At 39.7% G+C, this 20,509-nt stretch overlaps 1 protein-coding gene and 1 long non-coding RNA gene across 2 annotated transcripts; one reads left to right on the top strand and one right to left on the bottom strand.

Annotated features, from left to right (window-relative positions):
• Positions 1–585: 585 nt before the first annotated feature.
• LOC141333027 (membrane-spanning 4-domains subfamily A member 8-like) lies at positions 586–6,234 on the top strand. The gene is made up of 7 exons (XM_073837973.1): positions 586–762; positions 1,081–1,191; positions 1,720–1,788; positions 4,525–4,668; positions 4,952–5,065; positions 5,528–5,608; positions 5,762–6,234. Exons 1-7 carry the CDS (start codon positions 586–588, stop codon positions 5,840–5,842), a joined length of 777 nt encoding a protein of 258 aa, XP_073694074.1. The 3' UTR covers positions 5,843–6,234.
• An 11,092-nt stretch (positions 6,235–17,326) lies between these two features.
• LOC141333084 (uncharacterized) lies at positions 17,327–18,123 on the bottom strand. Its single transcript, XR_012355379.1, has 3 exons — positions 18,033–18,123; positions 17,814–17,921; positions 17,327–17,477 (listed from the first exon to the last, which is right to left on the bottom strand). It is a non-coding gene; the product is annotated as an uncharacterized lncRNA (long non-coding RNA).
• Positions 18,124–20,509: the final 2,386 nt, after the last annotated feature.

Below are 20,509 nucleotides of genomic sequence, written 5' to 3'. Positions count from 1 at the left end.
CACTTCTAAGTAGCAAAAAAGTTTAATCTGTTATCAAGTAAAGAGTGTTAACTGTTTCACTATGGTAATTTCACCTGGTTTCCAATCCAACATGCAAATTACACATTTATAAAAACTTCTCTTTTTATAGTTTTTTTGTGTGGGTTTAACTTCTTATTATCTCATGACAAAGCTGAGCTTAGCCTGCTTCCCCTTTCACTTTGGGAAAAAGTATCAGCAATTACAATGACAAACAGTTTGCACTTGCTTATTTCAGAAGAGTGAACAGAACTTCAGAGCAAAGCGTGAAAACCAGCTGAAGAGTGGATTTTCCCTGGTAAACAATAAATTAATATACTTACACTACATCTAACTTCCTTTATACAAGTGATTATTTTTGGATTACGTCTGCTTTTTTTTTAAATGCCCTAAATGCCTTCAGTGTAATTAGTATTGATCGGTTAACATGAGCTGTTTGTTATACAGTGTATTCCCTAGTTTTTAGTTTTTTATTTTTCTACTTAGACAATCTGTTATATAATCATATCCTTTAAATGTTTTGATTTACTGATTTTGTGCTGGTCAATTTCAGATCCTGAAACGAGAATGTCGACTGCCGTACCCATGAATTCTTTTGTCATCCAGCTGCAACCACCAATACAAACAACAGCAGCTGGGACTGCGCCAAATGCTCCTGTGCCCGTTTATGTACAACAGCTGGCGGGAGTTTCACCTCTTTATGGAGTTCAGGCATTTCTGACCGGCCAACCAAAAGCTCTCGGGGTGAGAAAGTTTTCATTCTCACATCATTGTTTTTTATTAGTGCATGTCAGCGTGAGGAAAGAAAAGTACAGGAGTAAAGACACAAACATAAGGTTTGTTATTTAAAATTTAGTGTTTTAGGAACAAACTATCAAAAAAATCTCAAGTAAACCGTAATTTTGCTTTTACGTGAATCAGTATATGAATTATGTATGTAAACAATGAAATAATTTACACACTTTTAGATTTTTTTCCTTTTCCCCTAGAGCAATAATAAGTCCATTTAAAACAGTTTTACTTTATAAAAGACTTTTGTTTTGTTTTTCTTGTCCTACACAGACTGTCCAGATAATGATCGGTCTGATGACTCTCCTGTTTGGCATTGTGTCGACAGTTCATGCAGCATCCATCTTTGCCTATAGTGGGATTCCTTATTGGGGATCTCTCATCGTAAGAAATTATACAGTTTAGTGTTCTGTCTTCTATAATACGAGCTACAGTAGGTAGTCAACCAAAAATGTCTATTACCGCCATGTGTACCGACACAAAGTAAATACAACTGAATCATTCAATGACACTCGCAAAATCACATTTGTCAGCATTGCTCAGTAATATATATTATAAATGAATATAAAATAATGATTCAATTACTGGCAGTAGTAATAATAACAATAATTATTGGAATAACTGTTCCAGCTATTTGACTACTGTTACAGTAAAATATTATCGTTACAGTGGTGCTTAAAGTGTGCTTACTTTCCAAAGGCAGATATAAAGTGCATTAAATTGTCTCAGATTATAAATGAGTTGTGGAATGAGACACTGCATCTTCTTACGCTATAGGAAATGCAATCAAGCAAGTGTCTTCAGCACAACAATCTTATGATACACATGACAGGAATAAGTTAATTCTGGTTGAGTACCATCTGTACAGATTCAAACAAAAGCCTCAATATTTGCCCCTTTCTCTCTTCTCAGTATATTATTGCAGGTTCACTCTGTGTTGCTGCAGAAAACAAACATAATTCACCCTCCAGTTTGTGTTTGGTATGTACACAACACTTGTTTTTTACGGGTCCAAGCACCAGAAGTGCTACAACACTGTATTGTATCTGTTGGTGTTCTCATTATTATTATTCTTCTGTTTCTTCCGCTCTTGAGTGTATGGCAGCCTATTGAACTGCTTGTGGAAAGGTTTGAAATTTAGCACACAGATAGAGCAGTGTTTTCCAACCACTGTGCCGCCGCGGTACACTAGTGTGCCGTGAGAGATCGTCAGGTGTGCCGTGGGATATTATTCAATTTCACCTAATTGGTCTATTTAATACAGCAGTTAAATAAACAAGAAGTTATTATTAAGTGACTTACATTGACTGACTACAACACTATTGCCTGATTTAGCTCTATTTCTTCGTCAAACGTCGAACAATCTGAAATAAGTCACAACTGCGCGCATCTCCATTCAAACACAGTGGTGTTTCGTTTATGAATGAAACGTGCGTTTTTAAACGAATCTAGTGAAACGATTCACTTTCCCATTCATAAAGACAGTCACTTGTTTTGTTCCCGAATGAACCATCCGTTCAAACGAATCAAATGAACGATATGATTCAGTAATTAAATCAGTGTCTTGCCGCCACCTGCTGGCAGATCTGTTCAGTTATTTAAATTTCTGTAGTCATAATTTTATATTAAAAACATTAATCACAACATGAATTTATGATTTTGATTGCATTCATTTCACATCTGAGCCTCATTAAACAAATGAAAGGATAAAAACAAAGGTAAAAAACAAAATTCCCCTGTAAATCACTTTGAGTCAAATAGCACCTCGTTTTTTTAATCAGAGTTTTGATTATTGGTTAGAATGTGCTCCTAAAATTTTGACTGTGCCCCTATTTTTTTTTTTAAGTTAGGAGCACAAGTGCTCCTAGCAAGAAAAGTAAGTATAGAGCCCTGAGCCATTTTTTTTATTTATGTTGTCAGACAGCTAAAATATTTTACAAAATGTGTTAAATCAGCTGCACAAAGGGATTGGCATGCTGAAAAGATTTGTCTATTCTTATTTTTGTTGAATGATAAATATAGGCTACTTAAAAATCATCATATTACAGTTCTTTTTTTTTAAGAATTGTATATATTCTATTAATATTAATAATATTGTATTCTGTTGATGTTGATTTTGATAGTAATATTCTAATCTGTATTCTACCTCAATTGATCATTGTTTGGAAAATATGTCTTGTTCTGACAATAAACCATAAATAATAATTAACTATCTGGTTTTTCTTTCATTAAGGAGAAAAAATCTCCCTTTAATATTGATAGATATAAAGATTTGACATTTATCGTAATAATTATCGATATCGACTGCTATGAAAAAAATTATCGTGATACATTTTTTTTTGCCATATCGCCCAGCCCTAATAGGCTACAGAGTTTCATTTTTTTACAGTTTCGATTGTTGGTGTGCCTTGTGATTTTTTTTCAGTTAAAAATGTACCTTGGCTCAAAAAAGGTTGAAAAACACTGAGATAGAGGACAGTCCCAACATTAACCATAGCAAGATAGGAGTCTCTAACTCAAACTCTCTAGCGCCACCACTTGTCCAAAGTTTCACTCATGTTTATGTCAGTAACTTTGAACCGTAAAGCCCAGAAATATTTTTTTTCTCTGAATTCTTGGCTCATGCTGAGTCAAATGAAGTCTAAAAGTAAAAAATGTAGTTGTTTTTTCTTTAGTTGTTTGTTTTTATTTGAATGCTATATTTTAAGAACACATTTGCGTATCATTACTCAACTTGGTATGTGTCTTTGGCACAATGTCCTGACCGTACTCAAAAGGTTTGGGGGCCACCTTGTGGCCAAACGTTATACGAAATAAATTTTAAAAATGCTAAAAACGTGATTAAATTGGCCTATTGTAACAAAAGATCTCAATATATTCCTTGAGTCATGCAGAGAACATTGATATCAATTATCCAATAATTGGATGAACTTCCTGTCCGCCATTTTGATTAATGTTGAAAACCTACTTTTTCAAACTTCACATAGACTGTTGATCAGATTTTCACCAAATTTGATTTGGATCATCTTCAGACCACACTGACAAATAGTTATGGATTTCATGTCAACATACAAAGCGGTTTTCGTTTAACGCATCAATAAATTTGCTGAAAAGATGCCAAACTGCATCTGAGGCCGTATCTCTGCAATACTTTCACATATTTGCATCAAATTTTGTATGTACCATTGTCACCTCACACTGACCATACTACATCAATTTGGTAACAGTGCCACCTATTGGTCTAGAGTGATAAACTATTCATTAACCATCAATAATGATTTTCAAAGCACTGTTACTAACTTATTAACGTATTAATAAACTATAATTAATCAACTTATTTTTCCATGGTCGGCTGTACTTCCTATCCTCCATTTTGATTTTGATCAAAACCTACTTTTTCAAAGTTCTCCTCGACCGTTGGTCCAATTTTCACCAGAATCAAATCAGATCATCTTCCGACAAAAAGTTATGGATTTCATGTTGATAGATGTTTTCTTACAGCTCCTCTACAGATTTTAGGCATTTCAGTTGTATCACTTAATCATCCACATAAGACATTGGTGCTTGGACCCTGATGACTGCAGCTTGGGGCTATATTTTATTTATGTATGTCGAGTTGTTTATTTTTATCAAATTATATACAGTTTTACATCTACTTTAACACTGAACGATAACACAAAATGTTAAATAACCTAATGTTGTTTTTTCTGCCCATAGGTGAACGGTTCACTGGGAATGAACATTTTCAGTGCTTTAACCGCAGCCATTGCCTTTATTTTCATTTCACTGGATTTGGCTCGACGACTACCGTACACTTACTGCAATAACTCTCAATGTTATTATGTTCAGGCAAACTATACGGTATGTCTTCAACTTCTATATTCATATTTATATTTACAGTAAGATCACTGTGTGGTCAGTAAACTTGTCAGTAAAAGATCAAGCACTCCTTTTTTTACTGATTTATTGATCTCTTACAATAACTGCATGAAAATATTGATATTATACATTAATTGTAATTGTTTAATCAATTAATATATTACCGTATGAGCCTTAAGGATAATAGATTCTTGACTGCTGAGCAGCCAGTGTACTAATTATCGATTATTTTGTTTTTTTGTGCTAATGTTGATTTTTCTCTCAGATTCTCTTTTGGGGAATCAGTGTTGTATTGCTGTTATTCACCTTCCTTCAGTTTATCATCTCCATCTGTCTATCAGCTTTTGCTTGTAAAGTCTCATGTTGCTGTTATCCTCAGGTGAGTAATGCTTAAAGTCAGGGGTTTCCAAAAAAAATTGTCAGCTGAACCCTTCAGATATGTACATACATTATGGATATATCTACATACTTGCGGTCACACTTTTACAAGAACTAACAAACATTTTTAATAGTTATGCTGTTCACCCTTTAATGTTCAAACCAAATGTTCAAGCTTTTAACATAATTCTTACGCATTAGACCTTCCACACAAGGTTGGGAATTATGTGAATATGTGATTTATTTTTTATAAAAATGGATGAAAGCATGTTCCACATCAGGATATTTCAGAAAGATTTTTTTTTTTTTCTTTTTTTTTTTTTTTACTTTTTCCAATTCCATTTGAAATACAAAAATGTCTATACACCTGTAATACTGGAACTGCCTCCCAGTTTAAGTGCATTTATACCATCTACAGTAACAGCAAGAAGAAATTAAACATTACATGTGCATTTCTCCAAAGGTGCCGTTTGCTCCACAAGTTTTAACTCCACAGCCCTCTGATTTCAGGCCCAATCATTTCCATGATCTTAACAGCTCAGAGGTAAGAAAAGCTTGAAAATAGTTTCATTATTCTTCATTAGTGTTCAGTGTTTATGTACTGGAAATGTGTAAAGCAATGGGTAATGGGTGGGATAATTATTTAATAACCAGTCAATAAGCAAAGAAGCTGATTGTACTTCATTTTTCTTTGCAGATACCTGTGGCCAGCAGTGCTTCCGTGAACCACCATCATGCAGAAACTCCTCCACAATACAGTGAATGTAAACAAATATGAATTTTTCAAAAAAGTGGGCAAAGTTTAGTCCTGCAGTTGTGTGTGACGCTGCTGTGGGACACGTGAATTTCCCAGTGATTTCCCGTTCATTATCTTTAATGTCCTTTAAAATTACTTTATCAGATAGTAATAACATTTGTTTAAGTTACGTGTGTAAACAAAAAAATATTCAAGACTAAATGCCTTTTCATGATTATCTTTATAGTTTATTATAATGTTGCATAAACATCAGTGTAATTGGATATATTGTTTTGAAGAAATATAATTGCTTAAAACCATATAATCTGTGAGAATAAACAGCTTATTCATGTCTTAATTAAAAGAGAAAAATGTTTTTCTTAAACAGGGGTGATGGAACTGTTTCATACACTCTTCAGCCTTACTTTTTTTGCTTCAGCAATGGTAAACAAATATAAATAAAGATACCATATTAAAAATGTGTCTGTTTGCCCAACTGGCTTCTTTGTTCTTCTCGGATTTATCCCAGTCTTATCCGCTTAATATACATATTACTATCACCCTATTTCAAATCTTTCAATATTGTCTGAATTCATGGAGAAAGTGGTAGCTTCCCAACTCCACATTTATCTGTAAACTCATAATCTTGAGTTTTTTCAGTTTGGCTTTCACTGTCGTCACAGCATTGATACTGCTCTACTAAAAACTGGCTGCTGATTCTCTGAATCAGAATGGTTTTTATTGTCATTACACAGCTGTACAATGAAATTCAAGTGCAACTTGTTCATGGTGCTCAACAAGATACAATATATAGAACACAACAAGCAAGGACATCCCTGCAATAGTTAGCATCATAACTTTGTTGAGTTAGTACTTTATGTAGTCTTTTAATAAGGTGTTTATATAAGTTAAAGAGATTATATATTATTTAGTTATATAAATAATAATACTGTATTCACACATTTTATGTATTATATGTATTCATTTTTTTTTTACCAGTATGACTTTTTATTTAGATAAAACAAGTAAACTGTCAAGTCCACATAAATACATTGGCAGTTTATGAAGAAAAAATAATTAGACATTGTCACGGTAAGTTTCGGAAAGAGCACAGGACAAGTACGAATACAATAAAAAGTCTTTAAAGGGGTCCTATTATACTTTTTCACTTTTGTGTATGTTTGGGCATAAAAACATCTACAAAGTTACAAATCTCAAAGTCCACTCCAAAGGGAGATATTAGTTTTTAAAAAATCTCTTTTCAAGAACTACAACGAACGGCTCATTTGGACTACAGCGTTTGTTTTCTGGATGCTACTATGTAACAACGTGCTATCCCACCTATGGAAATTCAATTCGGTGGGTGGGTGGGAGATTCGCCTGTAGGACAGCTGCTTCTGGGACGCTTTAGCAAGCCGTAGGGTCGAGAAGCTTTATCTAAAGTGTCTGCGAAATGCTCCGGAATCTGCGCTGGAACTGCGCTGTTGACGTGTCCATCAAGGGAGCGGTGAGCTGTGAGCTATAGCAATGCAAACAGGCTTCCGGATTTTCCAGAAGAAGTGGCTTAATGGGGTTTCAGTGCATCCATGTGAAGTCATTCTCATACTGTCCTATTTCATCAAAACCAGACATCACACTTAAGGAAGTTCTGTCAAACATGGTAATAAGAAAGTGGATTTCTGACAACACAAAGAAAATGTGTCTTGCTAGAAAGCAAAAAGCAGAGTCTGAGAGCTGCCCACTGAGATGTACAGAGGTTTCATTAGGCAATGGAACATCGAAAATATGTGTGTCAGTCCTGGAAACATGCATCTCATATTATTCTCGGTTAGGGAGAGTGATTGTTTGTTTTGACAAAAAAAAATAAAAAATACTTAGCACTGCCCATGCACTAAACCAAGGAATTAATGTCCTCATAAGTTCGTTGCAAAATGGCACTTGAACCAGACTCAACCTGAACTTTTCCTAAAAGTCAGATGTGCAGACAGTGATGTGTTTGACACCATTACAGAAACTGGTCCACAAGATGTGCACAGTACTGAGAAAAGTATTTAATATCCACCTGATGGAAACGCTTTGGCTGCAATTGTCCTTTACTTGTTGAACAGCAAAAAATTGCCAGCTGTTCTGCCAAAAGATGTTTGTTCACCACAGAACATGGAGACACTGCCCAAGCACCACATTCCACTAAAGCAGGTATTGTCTTCTGCCCTCGGTTGAGTGTGTGGCTACTCAGCCTATGCAGTGAGCTAAACAGTAAGAGAAGGTGGTTCCAGGAATAACAGGACACAGTTTTCTTCTTAGTGTCTTTACTGAAGACCTCTCTTTTTGATTGTAAAACTGTGAACATACAAGCAAATTCCATTAAAAATACATTATTTAACAAACCAAGATACATTGCTGTGAATTTAAATACTGGAAGCGATAAGAGTTCAAGATATAAGAATCACAACATTACACCTTTAAAGGATTCAGTTTGCCACCATGTGGTTGCAGAATATACTGCAGCTAATTGCAGTTTCAGTGCACAGATTCACAGGCAATTTAAAATACTATTTCAACATATCAGTAAGAATATAACAGGTCGACTCTTTTCCTCTAGATTTAGTAGAACATGAACTCAGCAAGCCTTAATCGAAGCTACACAGTAAAACAAAAGGTACTTGTACTTTTGTACAACCTGACGACCTAAGTTGAGTAAAAGCAGTGTTCACATTGACTTATAAGATATTGCACAACCACATACTAAACAGAAGCTAGCAACATGAGCTTGACTTAGATAACAAACAACCTTTTTTGCTTGAAAGAGGTTAAAATGACTTCTTAAGTACCAGAAAAATAACTAAACATTTAGAAAAACAAAATTATCAGCTAATAACTTACAGATTATGGCATGTCAAAGCTTCCCAAAGATAAGGGGACTGAGAAGAGTGAAGAATGTCAACACCTGACCTCCGGACATTTTCTCAAACAGCGTGTAACCAACTTTTTACTGCTGTGTCCGCACATCACAACAGAGTGCCGAGTAGAAACATGCGTTATAATCCATGAAGAAGAACATAAACGAAACACTAAAGGAGATACTGACCCCAAGAGGAAAAATAAAGAAATGCACCGGCGAACTAATATAATACTATAGAACATAGAGGGACAGAATATATTGTATCTTGTATTAACTGAACTGTTCACTGTTAAAAAAGGGAAGATGAGGAGTAACATCTGAATATGTTGGCATGGTTTTTGCCATCTTCTTGCATAATACAAGACTGTATATAAGAATTTAGTTTCAACTTTGACCTGTGAAGGGCAGTAATACACCCAGTAGTGAGGCAGACAACGTTAAATCATTAAAAATGAAAGAATAACCAAATATAAACATCTCACTCCCCTGCTGAAAAAAAAAAAACAGCTAATACCAGGCTAGGCTGGTCTATGGGTTTATGGCAGGTTTATGTGATGTTTGTTTGATAGAGGAAACTGTAGAACATGTTTTAAGTAAGGGATAATGTACAGGCAGCCGGTAGTTATCGCAGAAATAAGCCCCGACTGTCACGGTTCATGCATCTGCCGTGTTCTCAGGTCTTGTGATCATGTGTCTGTCAGTGTTGTTTATCATGCCATGTGCTCTGTCTCGTAATCATGTGTCTGTCTGTGTTGTTCGTCATGCTCATTCAGTGCAGCTGCTAATCAGTCCGGCACCAGGTGTTCATCATTACAGACTGCTACATATACTCACGCCATTCTCTTCTCCCCTGTCCGATAGTTTGTCTGGATGTCTCTTTGTCTTGGTTCGTGTCTTGTTGGATTGTGTATTCGTCGTTGGATCGTCACCGCACTTCACGGGAGTTTCACGACACGTTTGCACTCTGCCATCCAGTCCTTGTGTCATCAGCCGGGAGATCTCACCACCACTAAAGCACCGGTTCACCACGTCTGGATTATCTGTTCTACCCATCATTGCATCTTTCTCAATAAACTATCATAACCTGCACTTGCTTCCTTTTGTTTATTGCTACACGTTACAGAACTATCGGACCAATCATGGAAGCAGCAGGAGGCACCCCAAACACGGCGGAGGAAGCACTGGTGAATTGTATTTCCCGGCTGAACGCTCAGGAGAAGAGCGTGGGCGCTTTGGTGACGCAAGTGTCTGACCTGACCCAGCGGTTACATCAGGTGATACTGTCCCCTGCGCCACCCACACCGCCCGCTCCTATCGCTCCGGCCGCCCATTTTGAACCAGCTGGAGCGGCACACCAACCGGAGCCCCGCCTTCCCCCACCCGAGCTGTACAGCGGTGAGCCGAGCTTCTGCCGAGCTTTCCTCACTAGGTGCTCCATGCATTTCGCGCTGCAACCGCGCACGTTTCCTAGTGAGGAGAGCAAGGTGGCGTTCGCGCTCACCCTGTTAACGGGGAGGGCGGCCTTGTGGGGCACGGCGGTGTGGGAGAACCAGGATCCATGTTGTGCCTCGTTCTCGACACTGTCCGCTGAAATGAGGAGGGTGTTTGACCGCGCGGCCACCGGAAGAGAGGCCGCGCGGCAATTGACGGATCTCCGACAGGGGGGGAGATCCGTTTCTGATTACTCTATTGCTTTTCGCACCCTAGCGGCTGAGTGTCAGTGGAACGAGGCGGCGCAGGCGGATATGTTCCTGCATGGGCTGGCTGACCGCGTTCAACAGGAGATCTACGCCCTGGAACTACCCGCAGATCTCAACGGCATCATTGATCTGGCACTGCGGGTAGATTCTCGACTCTCCCGAGCCGAGCGGCGGTGGATGCCCGCTCGGCTTCCCCCTGGGGAGGGACTTCCATCTCGAGCCAGCGGCAATAACGCGGTCGCCCCCTTCAACGATCCCGAGCCCATGCAGGTGGGTCGGGCCCGACTTAGCTGGGAGGAGAAGGAGAGGCGGAGATCTCATGGCCTTTGCCTTTACTGCGGGGCGGCTGGCCACTACGCCTTTAGCTGCCCGGTAAAAGGGCCAGCCCGGCAGTAAGTATGAGGCTACTGTCGGGTGGGATCTCCGCTGCAAAGTCCTCATCCACCTCCACCTCAACGCTCCTCCCAGTTAGACTAGGATGGCAGCATCACGACCTGCACTGCACCGCACTGCTGGATTCGGGAGCTGAGGGTAATTTTATGGATTCTTCTTTCGCACTTCTACATCACATACCTGTCCGATCCCTCACCGAGACCATCGCCGTCCACGCACTCAATGGCCAGACCCTCCCTCCCATCACCTCCATCACGGAACCCATCACTCTCACGGTGTCTGGCAACCACCGTGAGAGCACCCCCTTTTACATCCTGGACTCCCCTCATGCACCCATTGTTTTAGGACACCCCTGGCTCACCAAACATAACCCCCGGATAGATTGGCAGCTCAAGTCTGTGTCTGAGTGGAGCATTAAGTGTTATGAGTCTTGTCTTGTGTCTGCTTGTTCATCTGTTTCTAGATCTGTGTTTCAGGAGAAGACGGCGGATCTGTGTAACGTGCCCGCGGAGTACCTCGACCTGAAGGAAGTGTTCAGTAAGTCTAGGGCTGCTTCTCTTCCTCCTCATCGTCCCTATGACTGTGCTATAGACTTACTGCCAGGTACGTCTCCGCCTAAGGGCAAACTTTATTCACTCTCAGTTCCTGAGAGAGAGGCTATGGAGAAATACATTTCTGATTCTCTAGCAGCGGGGTTCATACGACCTTCCTCTTCTCCAGCGGGGGCGGGATTCTTTTTTGTGGGGAAGAAGGACGGATCTCTGCGACCTTGCATTGATTACCGAGGGCTGAATAATATTACGGTAAAGAATACTTATCCTTTGCCGCTAATATCTTCAGCCTTCGAGAGGTTGCAGGGAGCGTCCATCTTCACGAAATTGGATTTAAGAAACGCTTATCATTTGGTCCGCATCAGGGGGGGAGATGAATGGAAGACTGCCTTCAATACCCCCAGGGGGCACTTTGAATACTTGGTCATGCCCTTCGGCTTGTCCAACTCCCCAGGGGTCTTTCAGGCACTCGTCAATGACGTGCTGAGAGACATGGTCGATCAGTTTCTATATGTCTACCTGGACGACATATTGATTTTTTCTTCGTCTCCCCAGGAACATGTTCAGCACGTCAGACGAGTGCTCCAGCGGCTGCTAGAGAATGGGCTTTTTGTCAAGGCGGAGAAATGCGATTTTCATGCACAGTCTGTTCCTTTCCTAGGGTACATCGTGTCGGCCGAGGGTATGCGCATGGATCCCGAGAAGGTGAGGGCTGTGGTGGATTGGCCAAGTCCAGATTCCCGTAAGGCCCTACAGAGGTTTCTGGGTTTCGCCAATTTTTACCGACGTTTTATTCGTAATTACAACCAACTAGCCGCGCCTCTGACAGCCTTGACCTCCCCCCGAACGGCGTTCAGGTGGTCAAACGCTGCGGAAGCAGCGTTTGTTAAACTCAAAAGCCGCTTTGTTTCGGCACCTATTCTTATTACCCCTGAACCCTCACGTCAGTTCGTGGTGGAGGTCGACGCATCAGAGGTGGGGGTAGGTGCGGTGCTTTCCCAGCGCTCATCCTCGGACGACAAGATGCATCCCTGCGCGTTTTATTCTCATCGTATGTCGCAAGCTGAGTCAAATTATGATATTGGTAACAGAGAGCTGTTGGCGGTCAAACTGGCATTGGAAGAATGGCGTCACTGGTTGGAAGGGTCAGGGGTACCTTTCATAGTTTGGACCGATCATAAGAATCTGGAATATATCAGAACAGCTAAAAGACTGAACTCTAGGCAGGCTAGGTGGGCACTTTTTTTCGGACGTTTTGACTTCACCATTTCGTACCGCCCGGGTTCCAAAAACGTTAAACCCGATTCTTTGTCACGTATTTTTGACCGTTCCGATCGCCCGTCCACTCCCGAGGGTATTTTTCCCGAGACACTTATTGTCTCTGCCCTCAATTGGGAGGTCGAATCGAAGGTTAAGACAGCCTTACTTGGGGTAACGCCTCCGGCCGGTTGCCCACCTAACCGTTTGTTTGTGCCAGAAGGTCTACGGTCCGAAGTTATCCAGTGGGGACATGGTTCCAATGTGGCGTGTCATCCAGGGGTAAGTCGAACCTTACATTTGGTAAAACAAAGATTTTGGTGGCCACTTATGGCTCGTGATGTTCGCAGTTTTGTTTTGGCTTGTTCAGTTTGTGCCATTGGTAAGACTTCTAACAGACCTCCTGATGGGCTCCTACAACCGCTGCCAATCCCTTCGAGACCCTGGTCCCACATCGCTCTAGATTTTGTTACCGCCCTCCCACCCTCCCAGGGTAACACGGTAGTTTTGACCGTGGTGGACCGATTCTCGAAGGCGGTTCATTTCATTCCCTTGCCCAAATTACCTTCAGCCAAGGAGACAGCGTTGGCAGTCGTGGACCACGTCTTCCGGTTACATGGCCTCCCGACAGACGTGGTCTCCGACAGAGGACCCCAGTTTGTGTCCAAATTTTGGCGAGAGTTTTGTAAATTACTGGGGGCCACTGTTAGTCTCTCTTCGGGGTTCCATCCTCAAAGTAATGGGCAAACTGAGAGAGCCAACCAAGACTTGGAGAGAGCGTTACGATGTATGGTCACTAGAAATCCTTCCTCCTGGAGCCAACAGCTGTCGATGGTGGAGTACGCCCACAATTCGTTACCAGTATCATCCACGGGCCTATCCCCATTTGAATGTAGTATAGGTTACCAGCCACCAATTTTTCCCAGTCTGGAATCCGAAGTTGCGGTCTCCTCCGCTCACGCCTTCGTCCAGAGGTGCCGTCGCACCTGGACTAGAGCCCGTGAGACTCTAGTCCGGGTGGGAGCGCGCACCAAGGCCAAAGCCGATCGCCACCGGTCTAGGCCTCCCGTATACGTCGTCGGTTCCAAAGTGTGGCTTTCTACTAAGGACATTCCTCTCCGATCCGTTTCGAATAAACTTGCTCCCAAATTTATTGGCCCGTTTTCTGTCACCAAGATCATTAGTCCGGTGGCAGTCCGCCTCAACCTCCCTCCAGTGTACAGGAGGATTCATCCCGTGTTCCATGTTTCCAAAATTAAACCCGTTTTTTTTGCACGCATTAATCCGCCAGTCCCGGTTCCCCCACCGCCGCGACTCGTAGATGGGGAACCAACCTATTCGGTCAATCGCATTCTGGACTCTAGGCGGAGGGGACGCGGATTTCAGTACTTGGTGGACTGGGAAGGTTACGGTCCGGAGGAGAGAAGTTGGGTACCTGCCAGGGACATACTGGATCACTCCCTTATTGATGACTTCAATCAACAGGTACAGGAGTCTGGGAACGTCAGGGGACGTTCCTAGGGGAGGGGGTACTGTCACGGTTCATGCATCTGCCGTGTTCTCAGGTCTTGTGATCATGTGTCTGTCAGTGTTGTTTATCATGCCATGTGCTCTGTCTCGTAATCATGTGTCTGTCTGTGTTGTTCGTCATGCTCATTCAGTGCAGCTGCTAATCAGTCCGGCACCAGGTGTTCATCATTACAGACTGCTACATATACTCACGCCATTCTCTTCTCCCCTGTCCGATAGTTTGTCTGGATGTCTCTTTGTCTTGGTTCGTGTCTTGTTGGATTGTGTATTCGTCGTTGGATCGTCACCGCACTTCACGGGAGTTTCACGACACGTTTGCACTCTGCCATCCAGTCCTTGTGTCATCAGCCGGGAGATCTCACCACCACTAAAGCACCGGTTCACCACGTCTGGATTATCTGTTCTACCCATCATTGCATCTTTCTCAATAAACTATCATAACCTGCACTTGCTTCCTTTTGTTTATTGCTACACGTTACACCGACAGTGTATCACACTGAAGGGGCTTATTTCTGCGATAACTACCGGCTGCCTGTACATTATCCCGCTTATTACACGGCTACTTGCCACATAAGGAAAAAAACTGGACATGAATATGAATTTGAAACCTTTTATTGGCATATTTGTTTTAAATTAAAATTTTTATCCTTCCGCGAAACGATATAGTACCACGTGACTAACATTCAAACTATGTACGTTAGTAAGACAATTTAAATAGATTAATGTCGAAATTTTCCATTGTTAATTGTGGTTGTCCAGTGTTTGTCACAAGATGGCGCCAAACGGTAATCTTTGTTGGCACGGAGGGATTTTAAACATACAAGTAGTACCGGCTATGCGTTATTACTTTGGAGCGGTGATTATTTGAAAAGAACGAACCTGCAAATGTCTCAACTGACCAATCAGAATCGAGCATTCCAAAGAGCCGTGTAATAAAGGAATGTAAAGCATATGAAAAAGAAAGGAGGATTCTCAAGGAAGAGTTACAAGCAGTAGGTTGCCAGGAATTCACTGTAACAAATTGATGATGAGGGTCCAAATTCAAGGAAACAAATAAATGCAGTCATTAAATTAATTAAGAATTGTGGGTTATATTATGGGATATGAAAGAAGATCTTCGCACTCCATCACAGTAGGTGGCGGTATGCACCTCTGAAGTTGGTTCGCAACCCACCATAAAATTAAAAAGAAGACGACGACGTTCTGCAGTCCAACAGAAGAGAGGTTTGTTGTTTTCGATCATTTAAAGTCGTTTTGAGCCGTTTAAAGTCGTCACAACTCGTTTAGACGATTTTATATAAAATTGTGTAATTAATCATTACCGAATGAAACGTGAATATGTTTTACCCAGTGATATAGACCTTTTTCCTGAACACGGAAGTAAGTCCGGCTCTTAACTGAAAGAATGCTTTGCATTTCCGGTCTGCATTGTTTCTAGTCAAATTAGGGTATATTCCGAGCTAATAAACTAATGTTAAACCTATTCAAATGTTTTTAAAAAGCACATGGCTCCATAGCGCCATCACTTGGCAATGTCGCAATGACCGTCATTTGTCAGTGCCTCACTTTAATAAGTGTGTATAATGACACGAAGCAGCCGACGTTAGCTATATTAAAAACAGATGGACGCTATTTGAATGGGTTCCTATGGAAACCGGAACAGAAAAGCATTCAATCTGACGTTAGAATTGGTAATGGCTGCGCTCATCGTTTACTCTAAGGTCTATAAACGAAGGTTATTTTGTGCATCTCTTTTCACTTCTTCAATCGTGAATCAGTTTATCATAAACACTAGTTCTACCATTGGCAAAGTAACTTAGTGACTGATAGAGAAAGAGAGCTGCTTCTCAATTCAAGGGAGCATTTGAAGGCTGCATGTGTCATTAAGTATGTCTAATTTAACAAACCTGTAAAAAAAAAAAAACATGGCCCATGAGGTGAGAAGGGTCTGGCTGCAGACATGCACTCTCAGCGGCGCATGCGCACTCAGACACATGCACTCTCAGCCGCACATGCGCAATTAGACAAATGCACTCTCAGCCGCGCATGCGCATTTAGATAAATGCACTCAGCCTCACGCACGCGCTCAGATTCACGCATGCGATATTTACAGTAGGTCGAAGGCAGAAACACTTCAAAATGCTTTTTACAAACTAAAAGCACGAAATAAAATAACTTCCTATTAACACCGCCTGAAAATATACATGAAAAAGAAAACGTATTTTTTGGAGGTGGACTGGAAAATGCTGCTATTTAAGAGTGCCGTAAAGACTGGTGTTTCTGGTCATGGCTCGGATTTATATAAAATGCTAGTACAAACACTAATAATCAACACTCAATCTACTTCAGTAATGTCAGATTACTTTGCATATGTGTCTGTGTAAAAGATGTGCATATTGGCAAAAACATCACTAAATAAAGCTTAACTTTTTCTTATACACATGTTCCTTATTTATAATAATTATAAATTATATTAAAATTAAACTGAAACATTATACAGTGGTCAACGTTTGAAGTGGATCAAAAAAGTTAAATTTGTCCTGTAAGACAAGAATGGTTATTGTTTTGGATTAAGGACAACTTTGATTGAAGTGCTGACTACTGTATATATAAGCTTTAAAATGAATTAAGTCATTGACTAACACCATTTATAATCCTTCATTGCACAATGAGAATTTTATGTGTATATATAGTAATCAACATTTGAAGTGGATCAAAATCTTTTATCAAAGATGTCCTAAAACCAAAACAATACACATTTTTGTCTTAGGACAACTTTGATGTACTTTTTTGGTCCACTTTAAAAGTTGACTACTGTATATTTAACATTTTATAATGAATTATTAAATCATAGATTAAAAGTCAAAGTCTGTTGCTGTCACATTCAATGTTAAATATGCTTCCAAAACACACCAGGAAAATAATTCAACACACAGCTGTTGGTGATTGTTTACTTTAGTAAATAACATGACATGGTATTGTGACAATATGTGGGTTATTTAAGTTGCTGTTGTCAAACAATTTTAATACATAGATAAAATAAATGAAAGATTACTTACTATAACTACTATTATATTATAAAATCATTACATAAATAAACAACTATGTTTTTAAATGTAGTGTTCGATAATAATATGCTCTAAAAATTATAATTATGCATGTCTTGCAAAAATTCAAAAACAAATATCAGTGGCTCTACAAGATCGTCCACTCCTTGATGAACCAGTCCAAGGCCTCAGCAGCTTCTTCATCCTCCATGCACAGTATACGAGGAAGCTGAATTGAGCCAAGATCATCCCCAGAGTTCTCCATGCATCACTGACTTGCAGTCTTAAGACACGCACCTAAGAAACAACAATGCAAAAGAGGATATATACAAATATGCTGAACAATAATGACTGCAATCCCTCTAACAACACCTACTTTTCAAATAGACTGAACCACCTGCTTTTCCGATGCAAACTCACGGGTGAAGAGACATTTCATCTACCTAGAATTTTGAGTTTGAATCTGTTACCTTTAGTACTACCTTTTAAAGTAACTGGCACTTTTCCTGAGGAGCTACAAAGTAACATGTACAAATTACCTGAACGTATAGAAAAATACAGCACAAGTTTACCTAGTTTGTCAAGAAAACATGCTATTTTTAACCTTATGATTCTTCAAGTATGTGCTTTTACCTGAGAGATTTCTTCAAACCTCCTTTTATACAACCAAAATACAGGCTGCTGATCACCTCTCAGGAAGGCTTTGGACTCCTCAGCATAGTGGGCAAACAATTTCCATGTCTGGAAAATAGAGATTGAACATTAAATGTTACATAATTCCTCTCTCATGAAAGCTTTTAATTTTCAAAAGCCAAAAAACAAAACAAAAACAACAAAAAAACAATTCTTTACCGTTCCAGTCCAAAATTCTCTATCAACATGACACACCACCATTTCCTCAGCTCTGCCATGTCCAGCTGCTCAAAACATAAAAGGTAATGGCCTTTGTAAGTTTCATTTTGTCAGTGTTAGTGAATACTATAATAATACTTGCAACTGTGTAGTCAAATGGGGCATTCAGTACATGTACAATGCAGACAATAATTGAAAGACAAGTATGTATTAAGAGCAAAAACACAAATTAACCACAAACATATTGTACATCTTACCATCAACATAAATACACCAAAGTCGTTTCCATATGGTTGTCCAGGAAAACCCTTAAATATAATAAAAGGAGGAAATAAGCACAATTTTGTAAATAGATAAATTAGATTTAGATATACTATACATTATATTTAGAAAGATTACAGATTATATTTAGATGATAGATTATATTTAGATGGATTAGACAGATGATAGATAGATAGATAGATAGATAGATAGATAGATAGATAGATAGATAGATAGATAGATAGGAGTAAAATGGATAGATAAATTAGATTTAGATAAAATGAATGGCACAAGGGGCAATGATACAAAGTGCAGCAAGTTGTGCAGAATGTGCACTTTGGTAACAGGTGCTTTAAACCTTCTAAGACTACTGATTGAAGCAGCTGTGAGCATAAATTGAAGGGACAGAAATGAAAATCATTCTGTTTAATATTCTTTTAATTTTTGTTAATTTCTTGGAGCTGCATTTCATGTCTCATTTTAAAGAACCGTTGTTAACTTTAAAATTACTTTTATTATAAAAAAAAAATCCATCTTCAGATTAAATAATGTTGAGTAGCACCTCGTCTAAACAATTAGAGCAGGTCAAGCCCAGTAAAACACTCATTTTTTCACCGTCTAAACAAAACTGAATTTAGACAGTTCTTCACTAATTTACCGTATAAATTATAATAGGTACCCAATTACCACAGACGCGATATATGTGATAGATATCAGGATAGTTTTTTGATAACGTTCACCTTATAATTGAAAAAGCACTTTCACATCTCTTTATTCTTGTGCGAATGAAATAAATACACTTACAATAATCCCTTAGCGGTCGTTGATTCCTCTAATCCATTTTAAAATACGTCCATTACGTCGAGGTGCCTGTGTGTGCCTGAAATATCAGATAAATGTAAAGATCATTTTAAGAACATTTACCTAAGAATTAAAAACAACAATTTTACTTTATTTAATCTTGTACAAATAAATATAGCCTACTTACAATTCCTGTGCGGCCGTTGAATCCTGTGTATCACGTTGAGAGTGCATGTCTGATTATACATGCGCGGCTGAGAGTGCAAGTGTCTAATTGCGCATGTGCGGCTGAGAGTGCATGTGTCTAATTGCGCATGCGCGGCTGAGAGTGCATGTGTCTGAGTGCGCATGCGCCGCTGAGAATGCATGTGTCTGAGTGCGCATGCGCCGCTGAGAGTGCATGTCTGCAGCCAGACTCTATTGCATGAGGTGTAAAATACTGTAATAAATTCGGCCACCACTAGGGGCCACTGGTGATCTTCGCTATATCAAATTAGCACCTATGCTGCCACCCAGTGTTGCCAGACGTACGATAATTATCGTATTTGTACCATAATTTTGACCTCTGTACGATGTACGATCAATAATACCACAATGTACGATAATTTCAGAATTTTGTGACACCATGGTCGTTGTAATTATAGAGCTTCTATTCTCAAAGATCTAGCTATGTGGATCCTACGTCTACCTTCATGATTGTGAGGAGACGTGAACGTGGCATTACGCATGTCTTTCATCCAATCTTACGTCTTCTCAACCAATATCATCGTGGAGAATGGCTCTCTCTCACGAGCACAGGTTAACGTTCCTGTCACACTTAGGTCAGTTGTTTCAAAACTGAGGTTGTTAGTTTAACAATAAAGTATAGAAAATGAGTGCTGAAAAGGATAAATAGCTGTAACATCTAGATAAATATCTTTATTTTGAACGTTTGACTCAAATACGATAATTTTCTTCCAAATACGATAATTTTGAGCTTCTGGTACGATACTTGGACATTTCCAATCTGGCAACACTGCTGCCACCACCTTTGATCATACCCGGTCTGGTCCGGGAGGAGCACTCAAAACACACTCAAGAGTAGAATTACAAAGAATATACTTTATTAATAACAATAGCAGCCATATGGCATTGTCTCATATCAAGTTCTTGATTACATACACTGGTCATATAAGCTCATTAAACCGTGAACACACACTTAAAAGAGAACCCGAGTACTCGTTCCAAATTCACAGCAAACAATAATAGTGAGAGATTTCATACAATGCACACGTAGAAACTCCAAGCATAAATCACGTGCCCTATGTGTACTAACCAGCACAAGCGATCAATATACTATATTCAAGAGGCCAATAATCACATATAGCAGAGTACAACAATAACACACATAAATGGTATGAAATGAATAAAACATT

The sequence above is a fragment of the Garra rufa genome, chromosome 4 (assembly GCF_049309525.1).
Source record: "Garra rufa chromosome 4, GarRuf1.0, whole genome shotgun sequence".
Taxonomy (NCBI): domain Eukaryota; kingdom Metazoa; phylum Chordata; class Actinopteri; order Cypriniformes; family Cyprinidae; genus Garra; species Garra rufa.
Note: the sequence above shows the minus strand (reverse complement) of the source record. Positions and strands in the feature narration are given on the sequence as shown.